The sequence below is a fragment of the Globicephala melas genome, chromosome 11, assembly GCF_963455315.2.
Source record: "Globicephala melas chromosome 11, mGloMel1.2, whole genome shotgun sequence".
In the NCBI taxonomy this organism is placed as follows: domain Eukaryota; kingdom Metazoa; phylum Chordata; class Mammalia; order Artiodactyla; family Delphinidae; genus Globicephala; species Globicephala melas.
The window spans coordinates 59,832,314-59,859,899 of record NC_083324.2 but is presented as its reverse complement, the minus strand read 5'-3'; the positions used below and the strand labels follow the sequence as shown (position 1 = coordinate 59,859,899).

Here is a 27,586-nt window from a genome sequence, read left to right as displayed (position 1 = left end):
GATATGGGAACTCTGGACTTTCCACTCAATTTTTCTATAAACCTAAACTGCTCAAATAAATAAAGTCTATTTTAAAATGTCATTGTAATCACATTGATAAAAGTTTGCATCACAATTTTTTTCACTGAATATTGTACTACAAGTACTCTGCATATTATCACGATTTTTATAACTATATTTTATAATGAACACAATTACTACACTATAATATGATCATTCTCCTACTATTTGACATGTAGGATTCCAAATTTTTGTTACTATAAAATATTTCTGACATGAACAAAGGCTTTTTTCCCTATATTTATTTAGATATTTTCTATATTTAGAATTACTATAGATTCCTAAAAGTGGACTTACTGGGTCAAAGCATCATTTATAATTTTTGCTTTATATATCTCATGTATTTAGATATTTACATATATAATATATATAGTATTCAACCTGAAAGGTTCCATCCCTACTCCCAAACCTACTTCTCAGAGATACAGATGTTTATGCACATATATTTCTTCCAATACTTTATTAGGAACATTTTCATGATAAGATAAACAGAAAACTGAAATGCTGACTTAAAAGATAATTTTCACATACTGTCCCTTTTTCAAATATCACACATGAATATTTCAACTGTATGTTAGTTACTACAGAGTTAAATATTATATGTATCATAAAATTTTTTTCTATTACTTACCTTTGAAGAACAAAACCTACTAAACACACCCAAATATGACAGAATTAACATGACACACATTTTCAACAAAAAGGAGCTTAAGAAATATTTCATAAAATTGTCACACTCTAAATTCTTAATGCAGGTGCCATGAAACAGTCACCCAGAAGGACAGGGCTGACCAACAAGCACTCTTACCTCTGTACCAACTGGTCTGCCTGGTAGTATTTTCCATCAATAAGAATCTGTACATCAATTACATGCTGGCGTAAAAGGTTCTCACATTCAAGGACATACCCGGCAATTTCTGCTTCATTCTGAAACTGCACCCCGGATTCTAATCTTTTAGAATCCTGTATTTTTAAAAGAACTCAATATTAATTCTACATTAATTAATTAATTAAACAAGTTTCAAAACTATAAATATAGTTTTCAAATATAAAACTCGAAGTATTAGAACAGAAGCTACTTGGATTTTCTCTGTTTTCCCTTTTGCTTCAAAAACATGTTTTCCCTCAAGAAAGCAAAGTAATCATAATCTTTAACAAACTTTGTTTCAGTAGACCAATCTACCCAACGTTATAAAAAGTTTTAGTTCATCCGAACACACTGACCCACCTACTGCAATCCCACCAGCTCCTGAAATGAACTTACAGACTGGAGAGCGTTTCGAGCAAGCATCAGTTTGTCTTCACAAATGACACTGCCCCTCTGAACTCGGCCGGCAATCTGCTGCAACATGTCCAATCTAAAAGAAGGAACGAGATAAAATAAAGCCTCTCCCTCTAAAGTCATAGAGTTGGCCATCCCTGAAAAATGCAGCCCACCAAAAGAAAAAACACAATCCCACACCAATGACTCCATACCTGTGTCCATCAAAGGATTCATTGCCAAAGCTAATGCAGGAATTGATTAGCGTTGGACCACAATGAACTGAGAGGAAATTTTCATTTGAATCAAGACTGGTTCGTGTGCTAGTCGTGTTACTAAACACAGAATCACTGCTACGGTAACTGTAACTACTGCTGTGCATTCTTATCCTTGCAATGATGTTCTTTCCTCCACCATTAAAAGTAGACTCAAAAGTAGACGGTCTACAAAAAGCGCTACTTCTAACGGTGAAGAGTGGCGGCTGAATGGTACAGCTTTTAATGGCTCCTTAAATATGCTCCAAGGTGCATATTCAACACACAGCAAATAATACACTGATAGCTATTCAGAAGAATCTCGCCTAGAGCCATGGCTTTACTAGCTGAGGTCTGCCTTTTGTAGCCTGCACTAAAGCCCTACAAGTATGGACAAGGCAGGCTGACTAGGGCGTCACTGGAGAAGACTTGCCAAATATTTTCACCAAGAGTCATCCATTTGCAACTGCCTCAAAAACAACTCTGATGCCTCCCAGGAGCCCAGGTACGATTAGAAAAGGTTATTCCGGCAAATCATCAGCTAAAAGAACACAAAGAGTCAATCAGATCCTGATCACAGCTTTTTGGAAAAGGCCAGGTCTGTACTGAACACAGGGTTAAAAACTGATACTTACAAGCACCTATAAACAAATGACTTTGAGGAGAAGCAAAGTACTTTTCCTTTTTAACCACCATGGTGTTTGTTGATTAGGTTAAATTAATGGAAAATTGTCCGTTTACCTTTCTTTATAGGATGAGCTCCCAGGAATGTTACGTCTAATCGTACTGAAGTTACTTTACATTTTTAAAAGCCAAAGTGCTAAGAAGAATATCAGTGCAATGCTTGCAAATTTAATTTGTCTGTGCTTATTTTTCCTTCCTATAGGTTATTACCTGGCCTAAGATCATTGGCTCTTTCGCATCTGTTTTTTACACACTCCCACGCTGCACAGCTATTATTCTGCAATACAGAGTTAATGCCAAAAAAAAACTTGTTGCATCAAGAAAAATGAAGGCATTGAATCAGCCAAGCTCCTAAATATTTTCCTGTCCCTGACACTGCAAGGCCAAACTATTGCTTCTCCACCTAGAGGTAGATACTGTTCTTTTCACAAGGCAAGAAAAGGAAATTTGAGAGTGCCATGTCAGATATAGTTAGTAAAAAGAAAAGCACAAATAGTAATAGCAGCCAGCACCTAACATTTCTGAAGCAATTGTTACATGCCAGGAAATTAACTAATCATTTTACAGACACACTCAGAACCACCAAATGCAGTAGGTCCTATTACATCCTGTTTACAAAGGAAGAAACTGAAGCTTAGAGAGGTTACTGAATCTAAGATTACAGGGCTTGTACACTGAGCTAATAATTCATCCAGGATTGACTGGCTCCTAGACCTCGAACTCTTAACCATAGCATTCTTTCATTAACATATATTAAAATCCAGCTGCTATTCTGTCGACTAAAATCTACTGCGTACTCTTTCTGTGGCATCCTTTTCCACTCTTTCCCATGAGATGCTGAGCATCCCATCTGAACCACCCAGAATTATCTCCTCCATAAAAGGTTCATCCTGGGTATTTCAAGCTTGTTCTGGTTCTAATGATCTAGTTATGTAGACAGAATATGCTGCTTTAACAACAGTGTCATCAGTGATTTAATAAAGGCCTGACAAGTTAGACCTGCCCCTGTATCTTCAACACATTAGTTCATATTTCTTCCATGTGGAAGTTACGAGGAGGCGCAGAGAGCATCAGGATACTGATAGCAGGCAGGGTGTTAAGTGTTGGCGACACGAGGAACTACAAAAACAGGAATCTGTCTCCACGTTACTAGAGCTCACAACTGTAGAATGGGCAGCCCTTAACCAATCACAGACACAAATACAAAATTACAACGGAGATGACGGCTATGAAGGAGCAATCCATATAAACAGGAGGGTTATCACCAAGACGTCTGAACCAACCTGGGAGACTGTGGAAAGTTTCTGGAGGAAATTACATTGAAGCCGAGATCTGAGAAAGACGAGGAGTGAAGAGGGGATGAAACAGACTTCCCAGCCAAAGGATCAGACAGTGCAGAGATCTCATAAATGGGGAAGGCTGGGACCTTGGCAAGTCAGAGCTCCTGAGAGGCAGACGGCGTGACCGCACTGCAGAAGTGAGGCGGCGTGGGGCCATCGCCTGAGGGCGATGCCTGGCCTGGCCACCGGTCCCCAGGCTGTAAGGCCAGCCCCATGGACTCAGGCCACACAAGCCCCACACACCACAAGTCAGGCTGGGAGGTAAGGACTACCCCAGAGACACATCCATCCAACAAATGTGTCCTGAAGACCAAGCAGGACCTTCCCCGGCAGCTGGGTGTAGCGGGAGAGAAAGGATGAAAGTCAGTGATGTTTTCAGGGCAAAAAAGCAGAGAGGGAACTTAAGCTAGCATTTACTAAGTGTTCTCTAGAAGCGGCCTCACTGCCCTTCAAATAGAGGGTTCACTGCCCCGTAGAAAGAGGGCCGTAGCCACAAATACAACAAGAAACAAGATAAGTTCATGGTTAGTCTATGTTATGTATGGATGAACTTCTGGATCCAGGCCCTGGCAACTTTAAAGTCAGTTGGAGAAATTCTCATGGGTCATCCTGATTGGCTTTAAAACCGTAACCATCGTATAAGATGAGATTTCACACACCAACCTAGGCCCTCTTCAAACACTACTTCACCGAGCCCTCCTCAAACCTCCTGGAAGAGTTTCTAGATAAGAAAATGGAGAATCAGAAAGGCTAAGTGACTTATTCAAGGTCACACAGCCAAGTGAATGAAAAAGGTAAATGTTGGTCTCCAAAGCTTAAGTTCTTTCCATGACACAGGCTGACCCCTCCCACTGGACACCCAGGGCAGAGGCCATCCCCACTCACCTTTCCACTTCGGGACGAAGAGCCTTCTCCCTCTCAAGCATGGCAATGATGAGCTTTCCCCACTCCTTTTCTATGTCATTGGGATGATAACCTTGAAGGAGTTTGATGCGTCCAAATTCTATCCAAATCTAGAGAAAACAACAACAAAAAAGTTAATGTGAAGCAAAGACATAAAAAATTATGTTTCTTACATCAAGGTATATTATTAAAGATAACATTGGATACCTTATGATACCACTTATATGTGGAATCTAAAATATGACACAAATGAACTTTATGGAACAGAAACAGACTCACAGACACAGAGAACAGACTTGTGGTTGCCAAGGGGGAAGAGGGGTGAGGGAGGGATGGATTGGGAGTTTGGGGTTAGCAGACACAAACTATTATATATAGGATGGATAAACAACAAGGTCCTACTGTATAATAGCACAGGGAACTATATTCATTATGCTGTGATAAACCATAATGAAAAAGAATATACACATATGTATAACTGAATCATTTTGCTGTACAAGAGAAATTAACACAACACGTAAATCAAGTATACTTCAATAAAATTTTTTTAAAATATTACATTTGACAATACAAAGGAAATTTCTGCTTACCTCTAATAATTTATACAGGCGTTTAATTTTTGATTTTTCTGTCTCCTTTGGTGGAATTTCTGTTTCTTTAAACTGTAAATACTGATTATAAAGTGCCTAAAAAGAAAGGGAAAATAAATGAAGGGCCAAACTTCAAAGACCTGTTTTCATTATCACATAATGTCACCACTTCAAACGCTATTTACTCTGTCGCGTGCCCTCGGTGGCATTCCTTTATAAAACAGACACTCAAGGACGCTGCTGATTCCCAGCCAGTCGGTAACCAGGCTGTATGGGATCTGAGGAGGGTGTAATTATGGCTATGAGCCCTGATTCAACATAGGCTACCCAGCCATCTGGATAGTGAAAACCACAGCAGTATCTACTATGGCTCTACTGACAATCTCTCATTATCCAAACAAGAAAATACATACTTTAAAAGATCCACTTCCCAAATGCCGTACTTCAGCTTTTAGTTTTTGGAAAAATCATCTGATGCAATTCCCATAAAAAGGGGTGGGGAGCATTCTCCTCTATTTCATGGTCTATCCTTGAAAACAGAATTCTCATCAGATAGATAGGACTAAAATTTTGTTTCAATATCCCATTGGCCAAATGCAGATCTTATAAGTAAACGAGACAGATGCTATTGGTTGCTGCTATTATTATAAAAGTTTGAACCATATAATTAAATTACTATCTAATTTATAGATATTAACTTGGGAATTTCTTAGATATGTTTATTATATTTATTAACAAGGACCTTATAAAAATTATGTTGATAAAGCATCTCCACATTTAATAAGTGTATACTAATTATTTCATCCTAATTCATGCTGCTTTAAGACAAGTCCCTGCAAACATTCAGGCAGACACATTTCTTTGAAGGATTCCATTTAATGTTTTGCTGGCTAATAAAATTATTTGGTATTTCCCCACAATATATTTTTTTCCTGTATCACGTCCTATCCCAGGCAACAGTCAGTAATCTGTGTGGTCACTCGAACTTCTTTAATAATTTAAGAATCTGTATTAATCAGAAGCCAGCAAGAACTTACTCAAATGTCTGGACAAAAGGAATCCATCTGGAAATAAATGGAACTTGAAATCTGAAAATTGGTTTAAACTCAAAATGCACCATTTCAGGATGTCCATAGGTGAATAAGCACGGAATGCCATCACGGGCTACCCACTGTTCACAGTAGACATGCTGATAGAAGGGGGAGGAAAGCTTTCCTGCCAGGAGAGGTTCCAGCCACAGAGGGAGACATCACACAAACAGCTTCAGAGAGAACTTAAACAGCATCACATCGACACACGCCAAGGAACTTTGCGCCAAGGACAAGTTTCCCGTGGCAACGTGAATAAAAGCTATTCCACAGATGTTCCGTATAGACGCATGGACACAATTACTAACGTTAACAGGGCCCACCCTGGGTTAGGACCGTTTTTTGCAATGCTAGTCTGATCCAGAAAACAAAGTCTGCAATTCAAGGAATTAGACTTTGTTGTTCATATTCGCATTACCCATTTCTTGAAATAAAGTACACTACTTTGCTATGACAAATCCCAATGTACAAAATGAGACAACTTATCTTCAATACGTTTCTATATCTGTACTATCTTTTAATATTTCTATAATGTCTCTGCTCAAAGAGATGGACCCAGGTTCTTAGGTAGTAGTAAATGTTCTACTAAACCAGGAACTCATTTACTCTGGGAGTCAGATATGTATTTTCGAACTCATGGTGAAAGACGGTATGTACCTCTTGCCGTACCACAGGAGCCTCTGAGGCTGTTTTTTAACAGGATGTGACCACAGGCACAGGCCCTGCCACGGTCGCATTGCACAAGCTCCCGCCCCCCCTCGTGCCCCAGCCATCTGCTGTCTCCAAGCATCTCCCAGGCACCAAAAAGAATCTGGCAACGTCACTTCCAGAAACCTTCCCAAATTAAACCTTAAAACTCTCAACAATTCAAACCAAAGGGACTACAAATTTCTTTAAGATGTTGTCACTATTATCTTTTAATTATTAATGTTGACTTCCATTTTCTCTGTACAATAGGAGACGAATAAATAAATAATTTGCCTGATGATTAGTACCTTGCCAAGGGCAATTTTTCTTCAATTTCTGAAATGACAGAACCATTTCAGCATTATTTAAAAGTTTAATAATAAACTCAATCCTACTTAACTTCTATAGGGACACAGACCTTGAGTTCTACAGGATTATTAGGAAATGTTCTCTCGGACATAGTGGTCACATGGTGTCTGATCCACTGGACGAGGTAGTTGACCATATTCTGGTATTCAATCCATTTGACTTCAACATCCTACAACGAGAAGATGGCAGAGAAGGTCTATATCTGCAGATTGTAACATTCACATCTAACACAATCTGGCCAGAGGTCATTCTGTGGATTTGCAGGGCTTTAAGCCTGACGGAGAGGACCAGCTCCATGTTTTCTTCCTTTCCACCCGGTCCCAATCCTTTCCACTTAAACAGCCTTAAAAACACACGATCAACATCTGACCACTAAGACTAGCCTAAGGAGTGCCAGCTCTGATCCAGGGATCTAGGCTGCCTGAAGCACTGTGTTACAAAGGCTTCAGAGGCTGCATTGAAATGTAGCAGAAACAAAAGAACACTGTGATCAATTTGGGGTGTTTTCCAGGTACTCAAGAAAGGCACTCAAAAGGCTTATAGCCTGCATAAGCCAGGTTAGTTGCCCTCTCTGCCAACCTTTCTAAGTCCACCTTATATCTGAAAGTCAAAGAGCTACGCGATACATAGGAAACCAGACAGGAGTGAAAACTAGAGGAAATGTACATGTGGGATGATTCAAGTACTGTTAGGCAAACTTTTTTTAAAATGGAGGAGACTGGAAAATTGTAAACTGCCTTACTCAATTAAGTATTTGATGACTGCTTATGATGTTCAAAGCATTGTGCTAAGTATTGTAATAAAAATATAATACTTCAAGACATGATCTCTTTTATCAAAGAGTTTCTGTCTAGATGAGGACTCAGAGAGTCATAATATAAACAGTTACGCAAAACGAAAAGCAGCATTTAAGAAGTGTTGAAATAACGGAAACGGGTATGTACATGTGAGGCACTGAGGTAAGAATCAGGTGAGCATAAATGTGCCTCAAAATGATCACTGAAGGTTTCCTGGGAGAGGGAATCCCTGAGCAGTTGTACAATGACCAGTAATTGTTGGTGGCTGGCAGAAGGAGCAGAGAAAAGATGGGGGATGGGGGTCAAGGGAGTCAGGACTCTGAAACAGAAATGCCCCGGACACCACAAACAGTTCACGTGGGGAATGATGTGGGTAAGCAGAACTGATAAAAGGCAGAATTGTGGACGTCAGAACATCTAGACTGGGTTGAACCTTGCAAGCCACATGGAGCCACGGAAGTTTTTCTAGCTCACGTGGCGACAATGTGCAGAGTTCATGGGAAGAGAAAAACAATGGAGAAAGTAAGCCAAAAGAAAGCTCTCATCCTCATTCTAGTGAAGGGATAAGAGTGAGGAACTGGGTACAGGCAGTGAGAAGACCAAGCAAGGAACGGCCACAATAACATTTTGGAGCAACACTCAACCCTGAGTCACTGGCAGACACTGGAGCAGAGGGGGAGCATGGGACCAAGTCACCTGGGGACCAGCCTTTGTGAGAAAGAACATGAGGAGAGAATGGAAACAAGCCTCAAGCAATAGCACACAGAGGCGAAATAAGAGACCCAAAAGGGGAGCTCCCAAACCTTCAAAGTGAGACAGAATAAAGGAGAAATCTGCAGGAGGAGTGGAGAAGTCAGGGTGAGGGGGGTCCCCCCAAATGCACGTCATGTACAGGGTGTCCTGTCCTCCAGAAATGCACAGCACTTGTCAGCAGGACCAGCACAAAACGCACCGCTGAAATGAACTGCACAGACTTTGGGAAGCAGTGGACTAAATAAAGAGCCCAAAGCTACTCGTCAGAGACTGTGTCCTGCTACGAAGAAGCTCCGTTAACTTGGCAAAATCAAATCGCTCTCCTTTGGGCCTCACCTTTAAATGAGAAACCAACTCAGAGCTACCTTGCCTCCTGGGATCACGTAAGTTAAAAAACTTGAAAGTGATTTCAAAAGTGAGATATTCTCTGCATACCTTCTCTGCAGAGAAGGATACCAAGTAGGGCAGCTGTAAAACAGCAGTAAGTTTAAAAAGAAAATCTCTAAATTAAGTGACCTATTAACTCAAATCCTTTAAAAAATATTTGATAATTAAAAACTGTAAACTCATACAACTTGACAGCAAAAAAAATAATCCAATCGAAAAAAGGGAAGAAGACCTAAACAGACATTTCTCCAAAGAAGAAATACAAATGGCCAACAGGCACATGAAAATATGCTCAACCACGCTAATTATTACAGAAATGCAAATCAAACCTACAACGAGGTACCACTTCACACTGGTCAGAATGGCCATCATTAAAAAGTCTACAAATAACAAATGCTGGAGGGGGTATGGAGAAAAGGGAACCCTCCTACACTGTTGGTGGGAATGTAAATTGGTGCAGCCACTATGGAGAACAGTATGGGGGTTCCTCAGAAAACTAAAAATAGAATTACCATAAGATCCAGCAATCGAGCCTCATCTACCAGAGGGCAGACAGCAGAAGCAAGAAGAACTACAATCCTGCTGCCAGTGGAAAGAAAACCACATTCACAGAAAGACAGACAAAATGAAAAGGCAGAGGACTATGTACCAGATGAAGGAACAAGATAAAACCCCAGAAAAACAACTAAATGAAGTGGAGATAGGCAAACTTCCAGAAAAAGAATTCTGAATAATGATAGTGAAGATGATCCAGGACCTCAGAAAAAGAATGGAGGCACGGATCGAGAAGATGCAAGAAATGTTTAACAAAGACCTAGAAGAATTAAAGAACAAACACCTAGAAGAATTAAAAAACAAACAAACAGACATGAACAATACAATAACTGAAATGAAAAATACACTAGAAGGAATGAATAGCAAATAACTGAGGCAGAAGAACCGATAAGTGACCTGGAAGACAGAATGGTGGGATTCACTGCCACGGAACAGAATAAAGAAAAGAGAATGAAAAGAAATGAAGACAGCCTAAGGGACCTCTGGGACAGCATGAAATGCACCAACATTAGCATTATAGGGATCCCAGAAGGAGAAGAGAGAGAGAAAGGACCAGAGAAAATATCTGAAGAGATTATAGTTGAAAATGTCCCTAACATGGGAAATGAAATGGCCATCCAAGTCCAGGAAGCGCAGAGAGTCCCAGGCAGGTTAAACCCAAGGAGAAACATGCCGAGATATGCAGTAATCAAACTGACAAAAATTAAAGACAAAGAAAAATTACTAAAAGCAACAAGGGAAAAATAACAACATACGAGGGAACTCCCATAAGGTTACAGCTGATTTCTCAGCAGAAACTCTACAAGCCAGAAGGGAGTGGCGTGATATATTTAAAGTGATGAAAGGGAAGAACCTACAACCAAGATTACTCTACTCACAAGGATCTCATTCAGATTCAATGGAGAAATCAAAAGCTTTACAGACAAGCAAAAGTTAAGAGAATTCAGCACCACCAAACCAGCCCTACAACAAATGTAAAAGGAACTTCTCTAAGTGGGAAACACAAGAGTAGAAAAGGACCTACAAAAACAAACCCAAAACAATTAAGAAAGTGGTAATAGGAACATACATATCGATAATTACCTTAAATGTAAATGGATTAAATGCTTCAACCAAAAGACACAGGCTCGCTGAATGGATACCAAAACAAAACCCAAATATATGCTGTCTACAAGAGACCCACTTCAGACCTAGGGACACATACAGACTGAAAGTGAGGGGATGGAAAAAGATATTCCATGCAAATGGAAATCAAAAGACAGCTGGAGTAGTAATACTCATATCAGATAAAAGAAACTTTAAACAAAGAATGTTAAAAGAGATAAGGAAGGACACTACATAATGATTAAGGGATCAATCCAAGAAGAAAATATAACAATTACAAATATATATGCACCCCCAACATAGGAGAATCTCAATACATAAGGCAAATGCTAACAGCTATAAAAGAGGAAATCAACAGTAACACAGTAGTGGGGGACTTTAACACGTCACTTACACCAATGGACAGATCATCCAGACAGAAAATTAATAAGGAAACACAAGCTTTAAATGACACAATACACCAGATAGATTTAATTGATATTTATAATTCATTCCATCCAAAAACAGCAGATTACGTCTTCTTCTTAAGCACACACGGAACACTCTCCAGGACAGATCATATCTTGGGTCACAAATCAAGCCTCGGTAAATTTAAGAAAATTGAAATCATAGCAAGCATCTTTTCCAACCACAACACTATGAGATTAGAAATAAATTACAGGGAAAATAACATAAAAAACACAAACACATGGAGGCTAAACAATACGTTACTAAATAACCAAGAGATCACTGAAGAAATCAAAGAGGAAATCAAAAGATACCTAGAGACAAATGACAAAGAAAACATGACGATCCAAAACCTATAGGATGCAGCAAAAGCAGTTCTAAGAGGGAAGTTTATAGCAATACAATCCTACCTCAAGAAACAAGAAAAATCTCAAATAAACAATCTAAACTTACACCTAAAGGAACTAGAGAAAGAAGAACAAACAAAAGCTATAGTGGAAGGAAAGAAATCATAAAGATCAGAGCAGAAATAAATGAAATAGAAACAAAACAAAAACAATAGCAAAGATCAATAAAACGAAAAGCTGGTTCTCTGAGAAGATAAAACTGATAAACCTTTAGGCAGACTCAAGACGGAGAGGACTCAAATCAATAAAATTAAAAATGAAAAAGGAGAAGTTACAACTGACACCGCAGAAGTACAAAGCATCATAAGAGACTACTACAAGCAACTCTGTGCCAATAAAATGGACAACCTGGAAGAAATGGACAAATTCTTAGAAAGGTGTAAACTTCCAAGACTGAACCAAGAAGAAACAGAAAATATGAACAGACCAATCACAAGTAATGAAATTGAATCTGTGATTAAAAATCTTCCAACAAACAAAAAGTCCAGGATCAGATGGCTTCACAGGTGAATTCTATCAAACATTTAGAGAAGAGGTAACACCCATCCTTCTCAAACTCTTCCAAAAAATTGCAGAGGAAGGAACACTGCCAAACTCATTCCTTGAGGCCACTGTCCCCCTGATACCAAAAGCAGACAAAAATACTACAAAAAAAGAAAATTACAGACCAATATCACTGATGAATATAGATGCAAAAATCCTCAACAAAATACTAGCCAACAGAATCCAACAACACATTAAAAGGATCATACACCATGATCAAGTGGGATTTATCCAGGGGATGCAAGGGTTCTTCAATATATGCAAATCAATCAATGTGATACAGCATATTAACAAATTGAAGAATAAAAACCGTATGATCATCTCAGTAGATGCAGACAAAGCTTTTGACAAAATTCAACACCTATTTATGATAAAAACTCTCCATAAAGTGGGCACAGAGGGAACCTACCTCAACATAAAAAAGGCCATATATGACAAACCCACAGCAAACATCATTCTCAATGGTGAAAAACTGAAAGCATTTCCTCTAAGATCAGGAACAAGACGAGGATGTCCACTCTCATCACTATTATTCAACATAGTTTTGGAAGTTCTAGCCACATAATCAGAGAAGAAAAATAAAAGGAATCCAAATTGGAAAAAAAGAAGTAAAACTGTCACTGTTTGCAGATGACATGACACTATACATAGATAATCCTAAAGATGCCACCAGAAAACTACTAGAGCTAATCAATGCATTTGGTGAAGTGGCAGGATACAAAATTAATGCACAGAAATCTCTTGCATTCCTATACACTAACAACGAAAGATCAGAAAGAGAAATTAAGGAAACAATCCCATTCACCACTGCAACAAAAAGAATAAAATACCTAGGAATAAACCTACTTAAGGAGGTAAAAGACCTGTACTCAGAAAATTATAAGACACTGGTGAAAGAAATCAAAGATGACACAAATAGTTGAAGAGATATATCATGTTCTTGGATTGGAAGAATCAATATTGTGAAAATGACCATACTACCCAAAGCAATCTACAGATTCAGTGCAATCCCTATCAAATTACCAATGGCATTTTTTACAGAACTAGAACAAAAAAATCTTAAAATTTGTATGGAGACACAAAAGACCCTGAATAGCCAAAGCAATCTTGAGGGAAAAAAAGGGAGCTGGCGGAATCAGGCTCCCTGACTTCAGACTATACTACAAAGCTACAGTAATCAAGACAATATGGTATTGGCTCAAAAACAGAAATATACATCAATGGAACAGGATAGAAAACCCAGAGATAAACCCACACACCTATGGTCACCTAATCTATGACAAAGGAGGCAAGGATATACAATGGAGAAAAGGCAGTCTCTTTAATAAGTGGTGCTGCGAAAACTGGACAACTACATGTAAAAGACTGAAATTAGAACACTCCCTAATACCATACACAAAAATAAACTTAAAGTGGATTAAAGACCTAAATGTAAGACTGAACACTATAAAACTCTCAGAAGAAAACACAGGAAGAATGCTCTTTGACATAAATCACAGCAAGACCTTTTTTGACGCATTTCCTAGAGTAATGGAAATGAAAACAAACAAAAAAAAACCAAACAAACAAATGGGACCTAATGAAACTTAAAAGCTTTTGCACAGCAAAGGAAACTACATACATATATATATATATATATATATATATATATGTATATATATATATGTGTATATATATATATATATAAACCAGGAATCCCATGCCTGGGCGTATAGCCAGACAAAACTCTAATTCAAAAAGATACTTGCACCCCAATGTGCATAGCAGCACTATTTACAATAGCCAAGACATGGAAACAATCTAAATGTCCATTGACAGATGAATGGATAAAGAAGATGTGACACGTATACATACAATGGAATATTACTCAGCTGTAAGAAAGAATGAAATAATGCCATTCGCAGCAATGTGGATGGACCTAGAGATTGTCATACTGAGTGAAGTAAGTCAGAAAGAGAAAGACAAATACCATATGATATCACTTATATGTGCTATCTAAAATATGACACAAATGAACTTATCTATGAAACAGAAACAGAATCACAGACATAGAGAGCAGACTTGTGGTTGCCAAAGGAGGGGGGTTTGGGAAGGCGTGGAGTGGGAGGTTGAAGTCAGCAGAACTATATTCAATATCCTATGATAAACCATAATGGAAAGTAACATTAAAGAAAAGAATGTGTGTGTGTGTGTATAACTGAATCACTTTGTTGTACAGCAGAAATTAACACAACATTGTAAATCGACTATATTTCAATTTTAAAAAGTCATATTTAAAAAACTGTAAAAAGCACTGTCAGAGAATTCAGTCAGTTCTGAGTCAGCAGCTTCAGAATGGAAAAATCAATACTCACGTTTGCACCAATGCCTTCACCACCTTCAGGGACTTTGGGAAATGCGTCATAGAGAGATGATACATAAGTTATTACTGATTTTTCATCAGGTGAGGAGACATCAACATCTAAAAGCAGCAACATGAATTATTTCAAAATGCTGATCAATTACTTTGTATCAGACTTTCCAGCCCGTGGACATCTGGTCAAAATAATCACTCACCTTCAGGATCCAGAAGTCTTATAACACCGATTTTTTCTGCTACATAGAAAGCGTGCTCTAAATTTGCAAGGTTGCTTTGAACAGCAACAGTATTCATGTCTATCAGGTCCGGCCTAGGAAAAAAGGCACCATATTAATGGTGTTTTTCACTTGCCAATTCAACATGAAATTTACATGTGTACCTATTGACATAACAACTCCTGCAAATATTATTACGAAGCCTGTGTTGAAATACAGAGTTTTTCATCCAGTCTTTACCAGTCTGTGAACTAAAAACGCCCCCTGCCATATCAGTAAACGAAGGATGTTGCAGCCTTGAAGCCATCACATTACAGCCACCCCGACCTTGAGTCCTAAGGGAACTCAGGAAGGAAACAGGATGCCCGCCATCAAACCATTAGACATTGCAGTCACCCCTGATGATGCACCCTGAGAAGACTCAGAATGAGAAAAGCAGGATACTGGCCCCAGACTGCTGAGGTGCATATCAAAGGAATGATTTCAGTAAGCCCAGACTCTTGCATCTTCCCATAGAAAAGCGCTAAATTCCTTAACTTGAGATGTCTGCTTTTCTTTAATTAACAGTAATCATTTGATGTTCCAACTCCCTGGTCTTTGTTGCTCCCCACTTGCTGGCTCCCCACTTGCCTCTTCAGAGCAGTCCCTCAGAGCTATCTGAGATGCTGTGTCCCGGGATTAAGTCCTCAGTTTTGTCCACCAAATAAAACACAACTCTCAACTTTTAGGTTGTACATTTTTCAGTCGACACTCGCTTCTCTCAGAAACTTTTGTGTGCCAAGAGCAAATGTAGGAAAATATAACAATTTTAATGTATAAACTTTCAGCAAAGTCTACAAATTCCTCATGATCAGAATATATTGGGTTGGCCAAAAAGTTCCTTCACGTTTTAAGTAAAAGTAAAAGACACATTTTTTCATTTTCAGCAAGGACTTTATTGAACAACGTATTCACCGTTTTGTTCCACTACCTTCTGCCATTTTTCAGGCAACTTCATAATTCCATCTTCCCAAAACTTTTTATCTTTTTGAGCAAAGAACTGTTCCAGGTGCCTTTTACAGTCTTCCAGGGAAATGACATGTTTTCCATTTAAGAGAATTTTGTAAAGACTGAAATAAATGGAAATCCGAAGATGCAATATCTGGGGAATACGGTGGATGAATCAGAACTTCCCAGCCAAGCTGTAACAATTTTTGCCAGGTCACCAAAGAAACATGCAGTCCTGAGTTATTTTCTGTTGACTAATTCTGGACACTTTTTGTCGAGTGCTGCTTTCAGTTGGTCTAATTGGGAGCAGCACCTGTTGGAATTAATCGTTTGGTTTGTCCGGAAGGAGCTCATAATAAAGGACTCCCTTCCAATCCCACCATATACACAACATCACCTTCTTTGCATGAAGACCGGCCTTTGGTGGGGTTGGTGGTGGTTCATTTCTCTTCCATTCCATATCATTGTACAGTATCCACTTTTCATCACCCATCACAATTTGTTTTAAAAACGGAACATTTTCATTTTGTTTAAGTACAGAATCGCATGCGGAAATACAGTCAAGAAAGTTTTTTTCACTTAACTTATGTGGAACCCAAACATCCAAGCTATTAACATAACCAACCTGGTGCAAATAATTTTCAATGCTTGATTTGGATAGTTTGAGTATGTTGGCTATCTACCGCGTGGTATAAGGTTGATTGTTCTCAATTAATGTCTCGATTTGATCACTATCAACTTCAACTGGTCTACCCGACCGTGGAGCACTGTCCAGTGAGAAATCTCCAGCATGAAACTTCACAAACCACTTTTGACACATTCGATCAGTCACAGCACCTTCTCCATACACTACACAAATCTTTTGTTGCGTTTCAGTTGCGTTTTTACCTTTCTTGAAATAATAAAGCATAATATGCCAAAAATGTTGCTTTTTTTCTTCCATCTTCAATATTAAAATGGCTACACAAAAATTCACCAATTTTGACAAGTTTCTTTTTTTTAAATGCACGCTGATATGATAGCTGTCACAATACAAGCTAACAAAATTGCTTCGAATGAAGTTAAAGACAACTAAGCGCTATTAGAGGCATCTTAATGCAAAAAAGCAACAAACCTTTTGGCCTACTCAATATATGAATATGTGTCGCATTCAATCTGTTTAAACCCCACTACCTCAAAAGCATCCATCTAATCCAACTTCTTCTCATCCTGGGAGCAGAGATCAAGCCCCACCTCCTCTGTGGTGCCTTCACTCATCTTTCCAGCCCTCATTTCTTTCCCCTCTGTTCCCTGAACTCTTTATAGTCTTGGGCCTGTGTCAGTTAATTTGGCACCTGGAATAATCACATACTTCTTTGTCCTCTAAATTCACTGTTCAATGTGCAGGCACATCTTGTTTCTCCTGACTGGTCAACTCTAAGACTGCAAGAACCATGTGGTTTTAATGAACCTCTGTATTTTATCCTTCTGCTGAGATAAAGAGTGGCGTATACATTGTAGACACTTAATAAATATCTACCAATAAATTGGTAAGTAGGTTGGTTAGTAAATTGAACCATAAATGAAAGACTAAAATAAGCATTAGCTTATATCTTCACGAGCACACATTACACACATACACACCCCAGATTTCACCTCTTTCTAATTTGTGAGACTTCCATGATGCTCTAAACCACAGGGATAATTGAGGCTGGCTCTATCTACACATAAGACAAGAAAAGACTTCCTGAATACTCCTTGAATACAAAGTGACAAAACACAGTAGCTGGAAACTTAACTCAAGGCTAGAAGCCAGTCAAGAAACTTTCCTCTCAAAACCAAAGCATTAAAAAAATGCAGAAACAAATGTGAAAACAGTAAAGTCTTCAAAAAGAGTGGCACCCACCTCTAAAATCTCTAAGAACCTGTTTCTCAACATCTAAGGAAAGGCTCTCTTTCCAACCTCCAAGGGCAATCTGCTTTTCTCAAAATAACCCTTTGAGGGTCTGCAGAAAGAGTGGGAGGGCTCAGAGGTAGTATGGGAGGATGAAACACAATTATTCTGAATACTATGAGAAGACTGTTTACATGAGGAAAATATATCATTTATCTTAGGGAGGGAAACAGAAATCTGTACTCTTATTTTTATCTGATGAGAAAGCAGACCTCCAAAGAAATCTACTCACAGTTTTATAGCCCTTTGAAGTGTTCATAACCTTGATTTTTTTTTTTTTTTTTTTGTGGCGTTGGGTCTTCATTGCTGCACGTGGGCTTTCTCTAGTTGTGGCGAGCTGGGGCTACTCTTCATTGTGGTGCGTGGGCTTCTCACTGCAGTGATTCCTCTTGTTGCGGAGCATGGGCTCTAGGCACACAGGCTTCAGTAGTTGTGGTGCATGGGCTCAGCAGTTGCGGCTCGCGGGCTCTGGAGCACAGGCTCAGTAATTGTGGCGCATGGGCTTAGTTGCTCCGCGGCATGTGGGATCTTTCAGAACCAGGGATCGAACCTGTGTCCCCTGCATTGGCAGGCAGATTCTTAACCACCACACCACCAGGGAAGTCGAGAAGTGTTCATAACCTTGAAATGTAACTACCTACCTACCTATTTCCCAGGAATTATTTGGAAATTCTTTAATTCTTTTCACATTACCACCAATATGATCACTGAAAAGGGAACCCACATTGATTACACGAACTATGAATCTACTGACAACAACATAGGTAAATGACATACCTAAAAATAACATTTTTTATTCACACAGAAGTATTTTGAAGAATCTTCCAACTTCAAGATTACTAAACAGGTGTGGATGATAGTCTAGACAAAAACAAACCTCTGAAGTTCAAAAAATTGTTTTGCGTCCACAAAGTTCTGACATTTTAAAGAAATAAAAAACCAACGTTTCTGAGTTTGCCAAATCTCCCGACAAGAAAGGGCACGTTACCATGCAAAGCCTGCCATTAGCAAAGAAAGTAAACACTGAGTAATCCCCGAGAATGAATAAAGTCATTGAAGAATTTAGTTCTCCACTGAGAGAACAAAACATAAAACCTCCTTCAGAATGACATAGTTGTTTCAGCACAAAAGCAGCTGTGTAATGCATCAATCTGGGGTAAGTCACCTCTTTTTTCATGATATTTAACCCTTTAATGGCACAAAAGCTGCAATGGTTTTCCTCCACTGAAAGACTGCAGTAGACAAATCTTAATGAAGGAAAATGCTTTTTTAAAACTACTGCAAAAAAGTAGCAGCCTCCAAGTTGTCATAATTCTACCCTCCCCTGGGGTCCCGTTTCAGTCTCCCATCCTGCTTTTCCTCAGTTGTCTGGAGCTTCCAGAAGTCACATGTGCTGTGACCTACCTTTCTTTCTCCTTCATCACCTCACTGGGATCATATAACCCTTAAAAACTTCAACTATTTTCCACCTACAGAAGATTTTTATTTTCATTCTAAAGGTTCCATTTCACTGTAACATCTCCCTTTTGGGGCACTTTCACAGGAAATTTTATTCCCATCTGAGGTTTGACTAAGCAAAGGCTGTGAGCAGTGAAGTTCCTGTATTAGTTTAGATAGTTGAGTGTTAACTAGTGTAATTTCCCTGTTCACTGAAGACCACTGAAAATCGTATAATGTAATCCTCTGCCACTAAAATAATATATACTAGTCTTTTTATGGAAAAAAAGCCATTGTGACTCTTACTTGTATTATTATTCTATGATACTGTAATCTTTTCTCAATGACTCGATCATCATGGATAGCAGTTTTTAAAACATATTTATATCCCATCTTTTTCCCATTAAATGAGTAAAAACAACTTACAAAGAAATAAAAACAAGAGATGGTCACATACATTTTAAATTAGAAATATAAAACCAAGATAAGGCCATAAGATGAAGTTGAAAGAAAGGCCAAAAATTGCAAACCACTTCTACGCATGCTTAGTGTCTTTGATTTATTCCCAAAAATACAGGACAAAAAGGTATCAAATGAAACAGTAACTGTCATAATGCAAAATAATTTTGGATAAAAGTAATGCTTATCTTGCATACAACACCCATTTTAAAAGTGCATTCTCCCTGGACAAAATAAGATATATATACACCCACAAGCATATATACATATATATGTATGGTATTTATGTATATAGAGGCATTTGGAGAGAGAGAGAGATGTGTGTGTGTGTGTGTGTGTGTGTGTGTGTATAAAATATAAAGATATCATCACCCACATTGATAGCCAAACTAATGGAACATTAAAATTCTATAAGAGATTTTTTGGTATAGACACCCCAAGTAACTTTGCAGTCCTCAAACACTTTACTAACATATTAGCTCACATAAGTATTAGATATGATTCTGAGAGAAAATCTGACTTAGTGTCACAAATGGCTGAAGATTAGGCTTCCATATTTTATCACGTCCAACACCAATGAGCCCAACTACAAGGAGCATGAAGCAAAGTCAAAATACCTGGAAAGAAAGCCCTTAGAAATTGCCATCGGAACATACCAGAGAGGGCACTGATAAAAGTTAGCTAAGAAAAGAATACAGTAGTGCAGACACAAGATTACCAAATCCTGAACCAAAAATGTGACAACTGCTGAAAGGACATATATAAGAAATATCAATAGTCAAAGTCCAAATCAGGATTTGTTTCCAAAGTATGGAAAAAAAGATTTAAATTCATAGAGTTTGTTACAACTTAAATATCCATTGACAGATGAATGCATAAAGAAGATGTGATATATATATATATATATACACACACACACACACACACACAATGTAATATTACTCAGCCATAAAAAAATGAAATAATGCCATTTGCAGCAACATGGATGCAACTAGAGATTATCACACTAAGTGAAGTAAGTCAGAAATAGACAAATACCGTATGATATCACTTACATGTGGAATCTAAAATAGGACACAAATGTACCTATCTACAAAACAGAAACAGACTCATAGACACAGAGAACAGACTGGCGGTTGCCAAGGGGGTGGGGGGTGGGAGAGTGTAGGAGTGGGAGCTTGCCATTAGCAGAGGCAATAGAGCAGAAATTAACATAACATTGTAAATCAACTACACTTCACTTTAAAAAAAAGGAAGGGCTTCCCTGGTGGCGCAGTGGTTGAGAATCCGCCTGCCGATGCAGGGAACACGGGTTGGTGCCCCGGTCTGGGAAGATCCCACATGCCGTGGAGCGGCTGGGCCCATGAGCCATGGCTACTGAGCCTGCGCGTCCGGAGCCTGTGCTCCGCAACGGGAGAGGCCACAACAGTGAGAGGCCCGTGTGCCGCAAAAAAAAAAAAAAAAAGGGAAAAAGAAAAAAAACATGCACCCCTATGTTCATAGCAGCACTATTTACAGTAGGCAAGATATGGAAACAACCTAAATGTCCATAACAGATGAATGGATAAAGATATGGTACATATAAAAAGAAATTTCATAGAGTTTGTTGGGTTGTATTGGCTCTCAGTTGGCACTCAGCAGTCATTTATGGAGTGAGTATAGACTTAAGTCTTGGCTACCCAGGATCTGAACCCTCAACCTCTGTTTGAGAAATTTCCCTTTTACAAACATGAGGGAGAGAAGCAGAGTCCATTAATACAAAACAAAAACATCAGGTTTTTCTTATCTCTCCTTTGCTCAGGAAATGTCCACTGCACACTTCACCCCAACGAGATGACACGACCTGGTCAACTCAAATTCTCCTGCAAGACTTGGTTCCACCACCGTCTCCTCCAGGAAATGCTCTTCTCTGTTTCCAGTGCTCTGTGCTACCTTTATTTCTGTAGTTACCACAGTTTGTTACAACTATGCATTTGTCCATCTCTCACAGTGGACTGTAGGCTTCCTGAAGGCAGAACCCATGTTTTATCCACATCTCTATCCTCAATATCCAGCCTAATGCCCAGCACATGAATACTTGAAGAATGAATGGATAATAAAGGAACAGATGAGCTTTGGGGACTGAAAAGTACCACTAATTCAAATTTCTGGAGATAGTCTCCATTTTAGGTTTGATCCTTTTCTTTTCACTAATTTCTACAGACAAAGCCACTATCTAAGGCTTCCAATCAGGATTTGAAATCCTCATCAAAATCCATAGGGAATAGGATCCGATATCACAGCTCCTCCATCACCCAAACAAATACACATGGTTTTGAGGTTTCCCAAGGGCTTTTCTCTACTGAAAACAATCTGGAAAATAGGCCTGGGGTGAAAACAACATGCAAGGGATCAATTATAACATTTTCAAAAGCACTAATTACTGCTCCTGGGCTCTGAATCCTCCCTTCTCATGTTCTCATGTGCACTCAGCTTCAGCTTTTGGCCATGTTCCCAGCTGGGATGTCTTATAAAATAATAACAGTCACAAAACAACAACAGGGATTCATATGTATTGATACCTACTACGTGGCAGGCAGTGCACTACAGGCTTTAAAGGCACTGTTTCACTTTATCTTCTTGACAACCCTGAGCAGCAGGGTGTGTTATTGTCCTGAATTTACAGACGGAAAAACTGAAGCTTAAGGACATTACATAACTTGGACAAGGGCAGAATCTGACAAGCAGCAGTCAGTATTTGAACACAGCTCTGTCTCCATGCAAAGCCCGAGCCAAAATGCTGCACTCTGCTGGCATTATACACTGAGAACTCATCAAACAGTCGTGTCCAGTATGAAGCTGAAAAATCAGGATAAAGAAAATACAGATGAATTCATGCTTCTGCTACTGGGGAAAATGATAATGATGGTAATTCCCAGAAAGAAACACCACAAAGTGTATGTGCGCACACTGGCATACTCAGAAAAATAAACTGTAAGCATTAAGATGTAGTTCCAGCTTGTTAACAAAACAAGTATTCATCGAATATACGAACGCTTCCCGTACTTGGAATGGTTTGATCCAGACTGCGGAAGGCCTGGTCATCTCTATTTTAACAAGGTTCTCCCCTTCCTCCAGGTGAATTTTATCAGGGAAGTTGGGAACTAAACCATCTTAGAATTCCCCTAGTCTCTAATCTTTCCTTTCAAAATTATTAACATTTTGTACTGGAAAAAAAATCCTCAATAATATCAGATATAACAAGACAAACAGGACAATCACAAACATGCCTTATACTCTCAACCAGGAGACAGCAAACCTTTTCATTCTTTTCCAGTGTTGATTTTTACTGTTTAAATCTAGAGGCAAAGAACACACTTAGGCCTGGAGTGGCGGAGGGGGGTGTTTCATGCTGGTCTAACTCTGGAAGACACTATAAAATGATGACTTCGGGAAAAGATACCATTTGGTAACATATTTTTTAACTTTTAATTTTTATTTTTTTATTGAAGTATAGTTGATTTGCAATGTTGTGTTAATTTCTGCTATGCAGCAAAGTAACTCAGTTATACATATATATTCTTTTATATATATATATTTCCATTTCCATTACAGAATATAATAGGATATTGAATACAGTTCCCTGTGCTATACAGTAGGACCTTTTTGTTTATCCATCCTATATATAAAAGCTTACATCTGCTAACCCCAACCTCTCACCCCATCCCTCCCCCAACCCCCTTTGCCTTGGCAACCACCAGTCTGTTCTCTATGTCCATGATTCATAACAGATTGTTTTAAAAATAAAATCAAAACCACTGAAATAAACCTTGTGGTTTGAGATATCTGATCATCTGAAAGGACACTGAGCCATAATTTCCTTTCTTAGCTGGAAAAAAAATAGAAAGTAGAATGGTGGTTTCCAGGGTCTAGGGGGAGGGGGAGGGGGAGTTCCTATTTAATGAGCACAGAGTTTCAGTTTTGCAAGATGAAAACAGTTCTGGAGACGGATGGTGGTGATGGTTGTACAATATTGTGAATGTATTTAATACCAGTGAACTGTATACTTAAAAATAGTTAAGATGGCCAATTTTACTTTTACGTTACGTACCATGGTCCCTCAGTATCCACGGTGGATCAGTTCCAGGACCCACAAGGACACCCAAGTCCACGGATGCTCAAGTCCTTTACAAGCCCCCTTGTATAGGCAGTTCGGCATAAGTGGATACAATCAGCCCCAGATCGTGTAGTATTTCTGATCCCTGGTTGGTTGAATCTGCAGATCCCATTACCTATGGATACTGAGGGTTGACTATATATTTTACCACAGTTTTTTAAAGTTTCCAAAAATTATTAAAGACAAATTTTTACATATTTGAGAGAAAAAGTTTATACTGAGGTAGAAAAAGTCAAAGGGCTGTGATTTAGTCCTAACTTGCTTTGACTTTGAACACACATCCAGACACCTGTGTCACACTTCCCGTCTACAAAAAATGTGTATGGGGTGGAGGGAGGGCATTGGGGGCTGCTGCACCATATGGTTTGAAAAACCCCACTGATTTGCCCAAAGTCTCAAGAGAAGATCCATATGAAAGTACTTGGGGAACTAAGTATACAGAGCAATGTACAGAAGTTATTAAGAAGTTATCTATGGGCACACAAACAATGTAACACAATGTAATCAGAGAAGCAGAATGTGGTGCTTTGGTATGCTAATTATAAATAATCCTTCCCAGGCAACAAACTAGGTGTTCATCCATTCACTCAATATTTAATAAGCATCTACTATGTGCCTGGCAGTAAGGCATTAAGAATACAGGACTCTGATTTCATTTCTCTAATAATTAGCAATTTTGAACATGTCTTCATGTGCCTACTGGCCATCTGTATGTCTTCTTTGGAGAAATATCTATTTAGGTCTTCTGCACATTTTTCGACGCAAACTAGTATATACAGGATGGATAAACAACAAGGTCCTATTGTATAGCACAGGGAACTATATTCAATATCCTGTGATAAACCAAAATGGAAAAGAATATATATATATGTATAACTGAATCACTTTGCTGTACAGCAGAAATTAACAAAACATTATAAATAACCATACTTCAACAAAATTAAAAAAAAATTTTAAAGAATATTGGACTCTGTGTATGGAGAGCTCAGAGCTCTGAAGGGAGCTGGGGGGAAACCAGGAGAAAACCTGGTGGAAGAGTACCAGGCAGGAGGCAAAAGCACACACGTGCACTGTGTTAGAGGGAGCGTGCGTACAAGGGGACCAGTGCTCTGGCCACAAGCCAGCAAGCAGCAGTGGGACACAGGGAGAGACGAGGCTGGATGAATGGCAGGATCCAAGATGATGCAGAATCTCATGAACTTCTTAAGGGATTTTGAACGTTTTCCCAAGAACGATGGAAAACTATTAAAATGCATTAAGGAGGATTAAGAGATTAAGCTTTCAGCTCTGACGTCAGACAGAGAAGAAATGTAAAAGGGTGAAAGTACTCCCAGAGAATCCAGGGAGAGGTCAGGGTGACTTGCAAAAGAACGTGGCAGCAGTGGGGAGAAGTGGATAGGCTGGGAGACAGAAGGTCAAATGCATAGAGCCAGGGGTGTAGGTACGGACGAGAGTCAACACCGAAGAGAAAGGCAGACAGGCAACCTTGAAGAATTCCCATGTCCACCAGCCTGTGAGACAGTCCGAGTGTGGAAAAGGTCCTGAGCAGGAATGGTCCAGGAAACGGAGGAAAACCAGGGCAGGGTGGGGCCAGAAAAGAAAAAGAGCATTTCATGAAGAAAAGATACCTGCAGTCAGTAGGGTCAAATACTGACAAATAAGATGAGGCCTGGAAAATGTGTCCTGGATACCCACATTTATCCTGAAATCACTCATGACCCTAGAAGAAGTGGTTTTGGTGGATTTGGGGGCCAGAAGCCAGATTCAAGTGGGTTGAAGAATAAGTATGGGGTGAAGAAATGAAAACAGAGGGTGCGGACAATTCTTTTGAGTAGTCTTCCCCTTTAAGGAAAGAAATGGTCTATGGCAGTAGATGGAAAAAAGCATGGGGTTGAGAGAGGTTTTTTTTAATTGTTTTATTAATGAAGAGGCTTCAGTGGGCTTAAAATCCAGTGAGAAAGATCTGTTCAGAGAGAAAAGTTTACTAGAAGGAGAAAGAAGGTTTCTGAGGCAACAGTTGGGATGGGGTCCAGAGCAGGGGAGGAGGGGACAGCCCTGGACAGGTGGAGGGAGGACGCCCATCAAACCAGGGAAAAGATGGCGAGATGGATGTAGAGGAAGGTAGATTTGTACCTTTGGGAGCCAAAAGAAAGACTTTCTACCTTCTGGCCTCAAAATCCTCTGAAAGCAGGAGTGAGGAAGGACAGAGGGTGTGAGGGAGAGAAGGGGTGAATTAACATGTATAGAAGAGATGGCTGGGCAGAACCATGAGATTGGGAATACACCCTGAAGTTGGACTTTCTCCACTGTGCTTCATTTGCTGGGTACAGGCACAGAGCAAGCAGAGAGCTGGGCTCAGACAGGTCAGGCTTTGCTGGGAAACTGGTGTGTACTCAGCAGTACGGAAGGAGCTGAAAGGGATGCAGGGAGGGAGGGGGGAAGGGGGAAGGGGGAGGGAAGGAAGGAAGGAAGGAAGGAAGGGGAGGGGGGTAAGGGGGAAGGGAAGGGAAGAAAGGAAGGAAGGAAGGAAGGAGGGAGGGAGGGAGGGAGGAAAGGAGGGAGGGAGGGGGGAAGGGGGAAGGGGGGAGGGAAGGAAGGGGGGAAGGAAGGAGGGAAGGGGGAGGGAGGGAGGGAAGGAAGGAAGGAAGGGGAGAGGGAGGGAAGGAGGGAGAAACCCACTCCATTCACCTAGACATCAGTCTTAGCCCAACCTCTGTGCTCAGCACACAGCACACCAACTCACACACAGATGCACGAAGCCACCCGTGTCACTTCCATCCGCTCTCAGATACATCACACAACACAAACATGCATTAACGATGCCTCACTTAGTCTATGATGGCAGGACAGTCACCGTAACAAATTCCTGAAGATGACTGTTTGGACTAAATCGTGTTCAGGCTTAGCATATTCTTACTGTTCTTCTTGGTGGGAAAAAGCATCTCACCTCGGCCCCTTCCCCTCAAGAGGGAAAAAAAAAAGACCTATAATATGGTCCTTCCCCTCCCCCAGCAAATAACTACAAATGTGCAGGAGACCCACCCACAGTTGTGTAACTGGGTGTAGACAGTCCTTTATGCTCATATTTGGGTACATAGTGTTGAAGAAACAAAGCCAAGAGCTCCAAGGTAGCAACAAGCTATAAAAGTAACTTTCCCTTTTCTCAAAAGGAGATGTATGAATTTACTTCCAATATTCTTCTTTTTTTTTTCCTACAAAGTGACTCTCTCCTACCAACAAGGCAGAAAGCAAAGAATGAGAAACACTATAAAGAACAGAAACATGTATATGTGTAACTGAATCACTTTGCTGTACACCTGAAACTAACACAACATTGTTAATCAACTATGCTCCAGTCCAGTATAAAAAAGAAATTAAAAAAAAAGAAAAGAAACACTATAATTCACAGCAAGCTTTGTTAGGACTTCAAGATTAGAATCTAACGTGAGACATTAGAAGATACCTAATAAATTATAACTCTCACTTCTTCACAAAGAACAATTAACCCCATAACAGCCTCACAGACTTTACTAAACATAGAGAATAGTATTGATTTTGACAGAGTAACTCCTTCAGTTCCTATATTTAAGTGACCTTATGAGAGTAAACTGTAAGTAAATCTAGGGGCTAGATACCACCCTCCCCCACAAAAAAAAGGGGTGTGTGTGTGGGATGAATCAACTTATTTACTCTGGGAGAAAATAGTAAACTACTTCTTTCAGAGAATAACATGAGAATATGAATCTATCAATGAGCCAAAATAAAAGAGGTGCTGCAACAAAACAGAGGGACCTATCAGGAAACAAGAGAT

At 39.4% G+C, this 27,586-nt stretch overlaps 1 protein-coding gene across 7 annotated transcripts in view; it reads right to left on the bottom strand.

The window, feature by feature from the left end:
* DST (dystonin) overlaps positions 1-27,586 on the bottom strand; it is a 496,183-nt gene that overhangs the window by 175,492 nt on the left and 293,105 nt on the right. For 6 of the 7 annotated variants that reach the window (XM_060308075.1, XM_060308076.1, XM_030841045.2 and 3 more), the window contains 7 exons: positions 14,786-14,898; positions 14,584-14,690; positions 7,286-7,405; positions 5,093-5,188; positions 4,485-4,612; positions 1,325-1,418; positions 869-1,023 (listed from right to left, as the gene is read on the bottom strand). In XM_060308075.1, the coding sequence (XP_060164058.1) occupies positions 869-1,023; positions 1,325-1,418; positions 4,485-4,612; positions 5,093-5,188; positions 7,286-7,405; positions 14,584-14,690; positions 14,786-14,898 (813 nt within the window). Of the gene's footprint in view, positions 1-868; positions 1,024-1,324; positions 1,419-1,536; positions 1,704-4,484; positions 4,613-5,092; positions 5,189-7,285; positions 7,406-14,583; positions 14,691-14,785; positions 14,899-27,586 lie in introns of those variants that run through there. The other variant, XM_030841049.2, reaches the window with a different exon arrangement.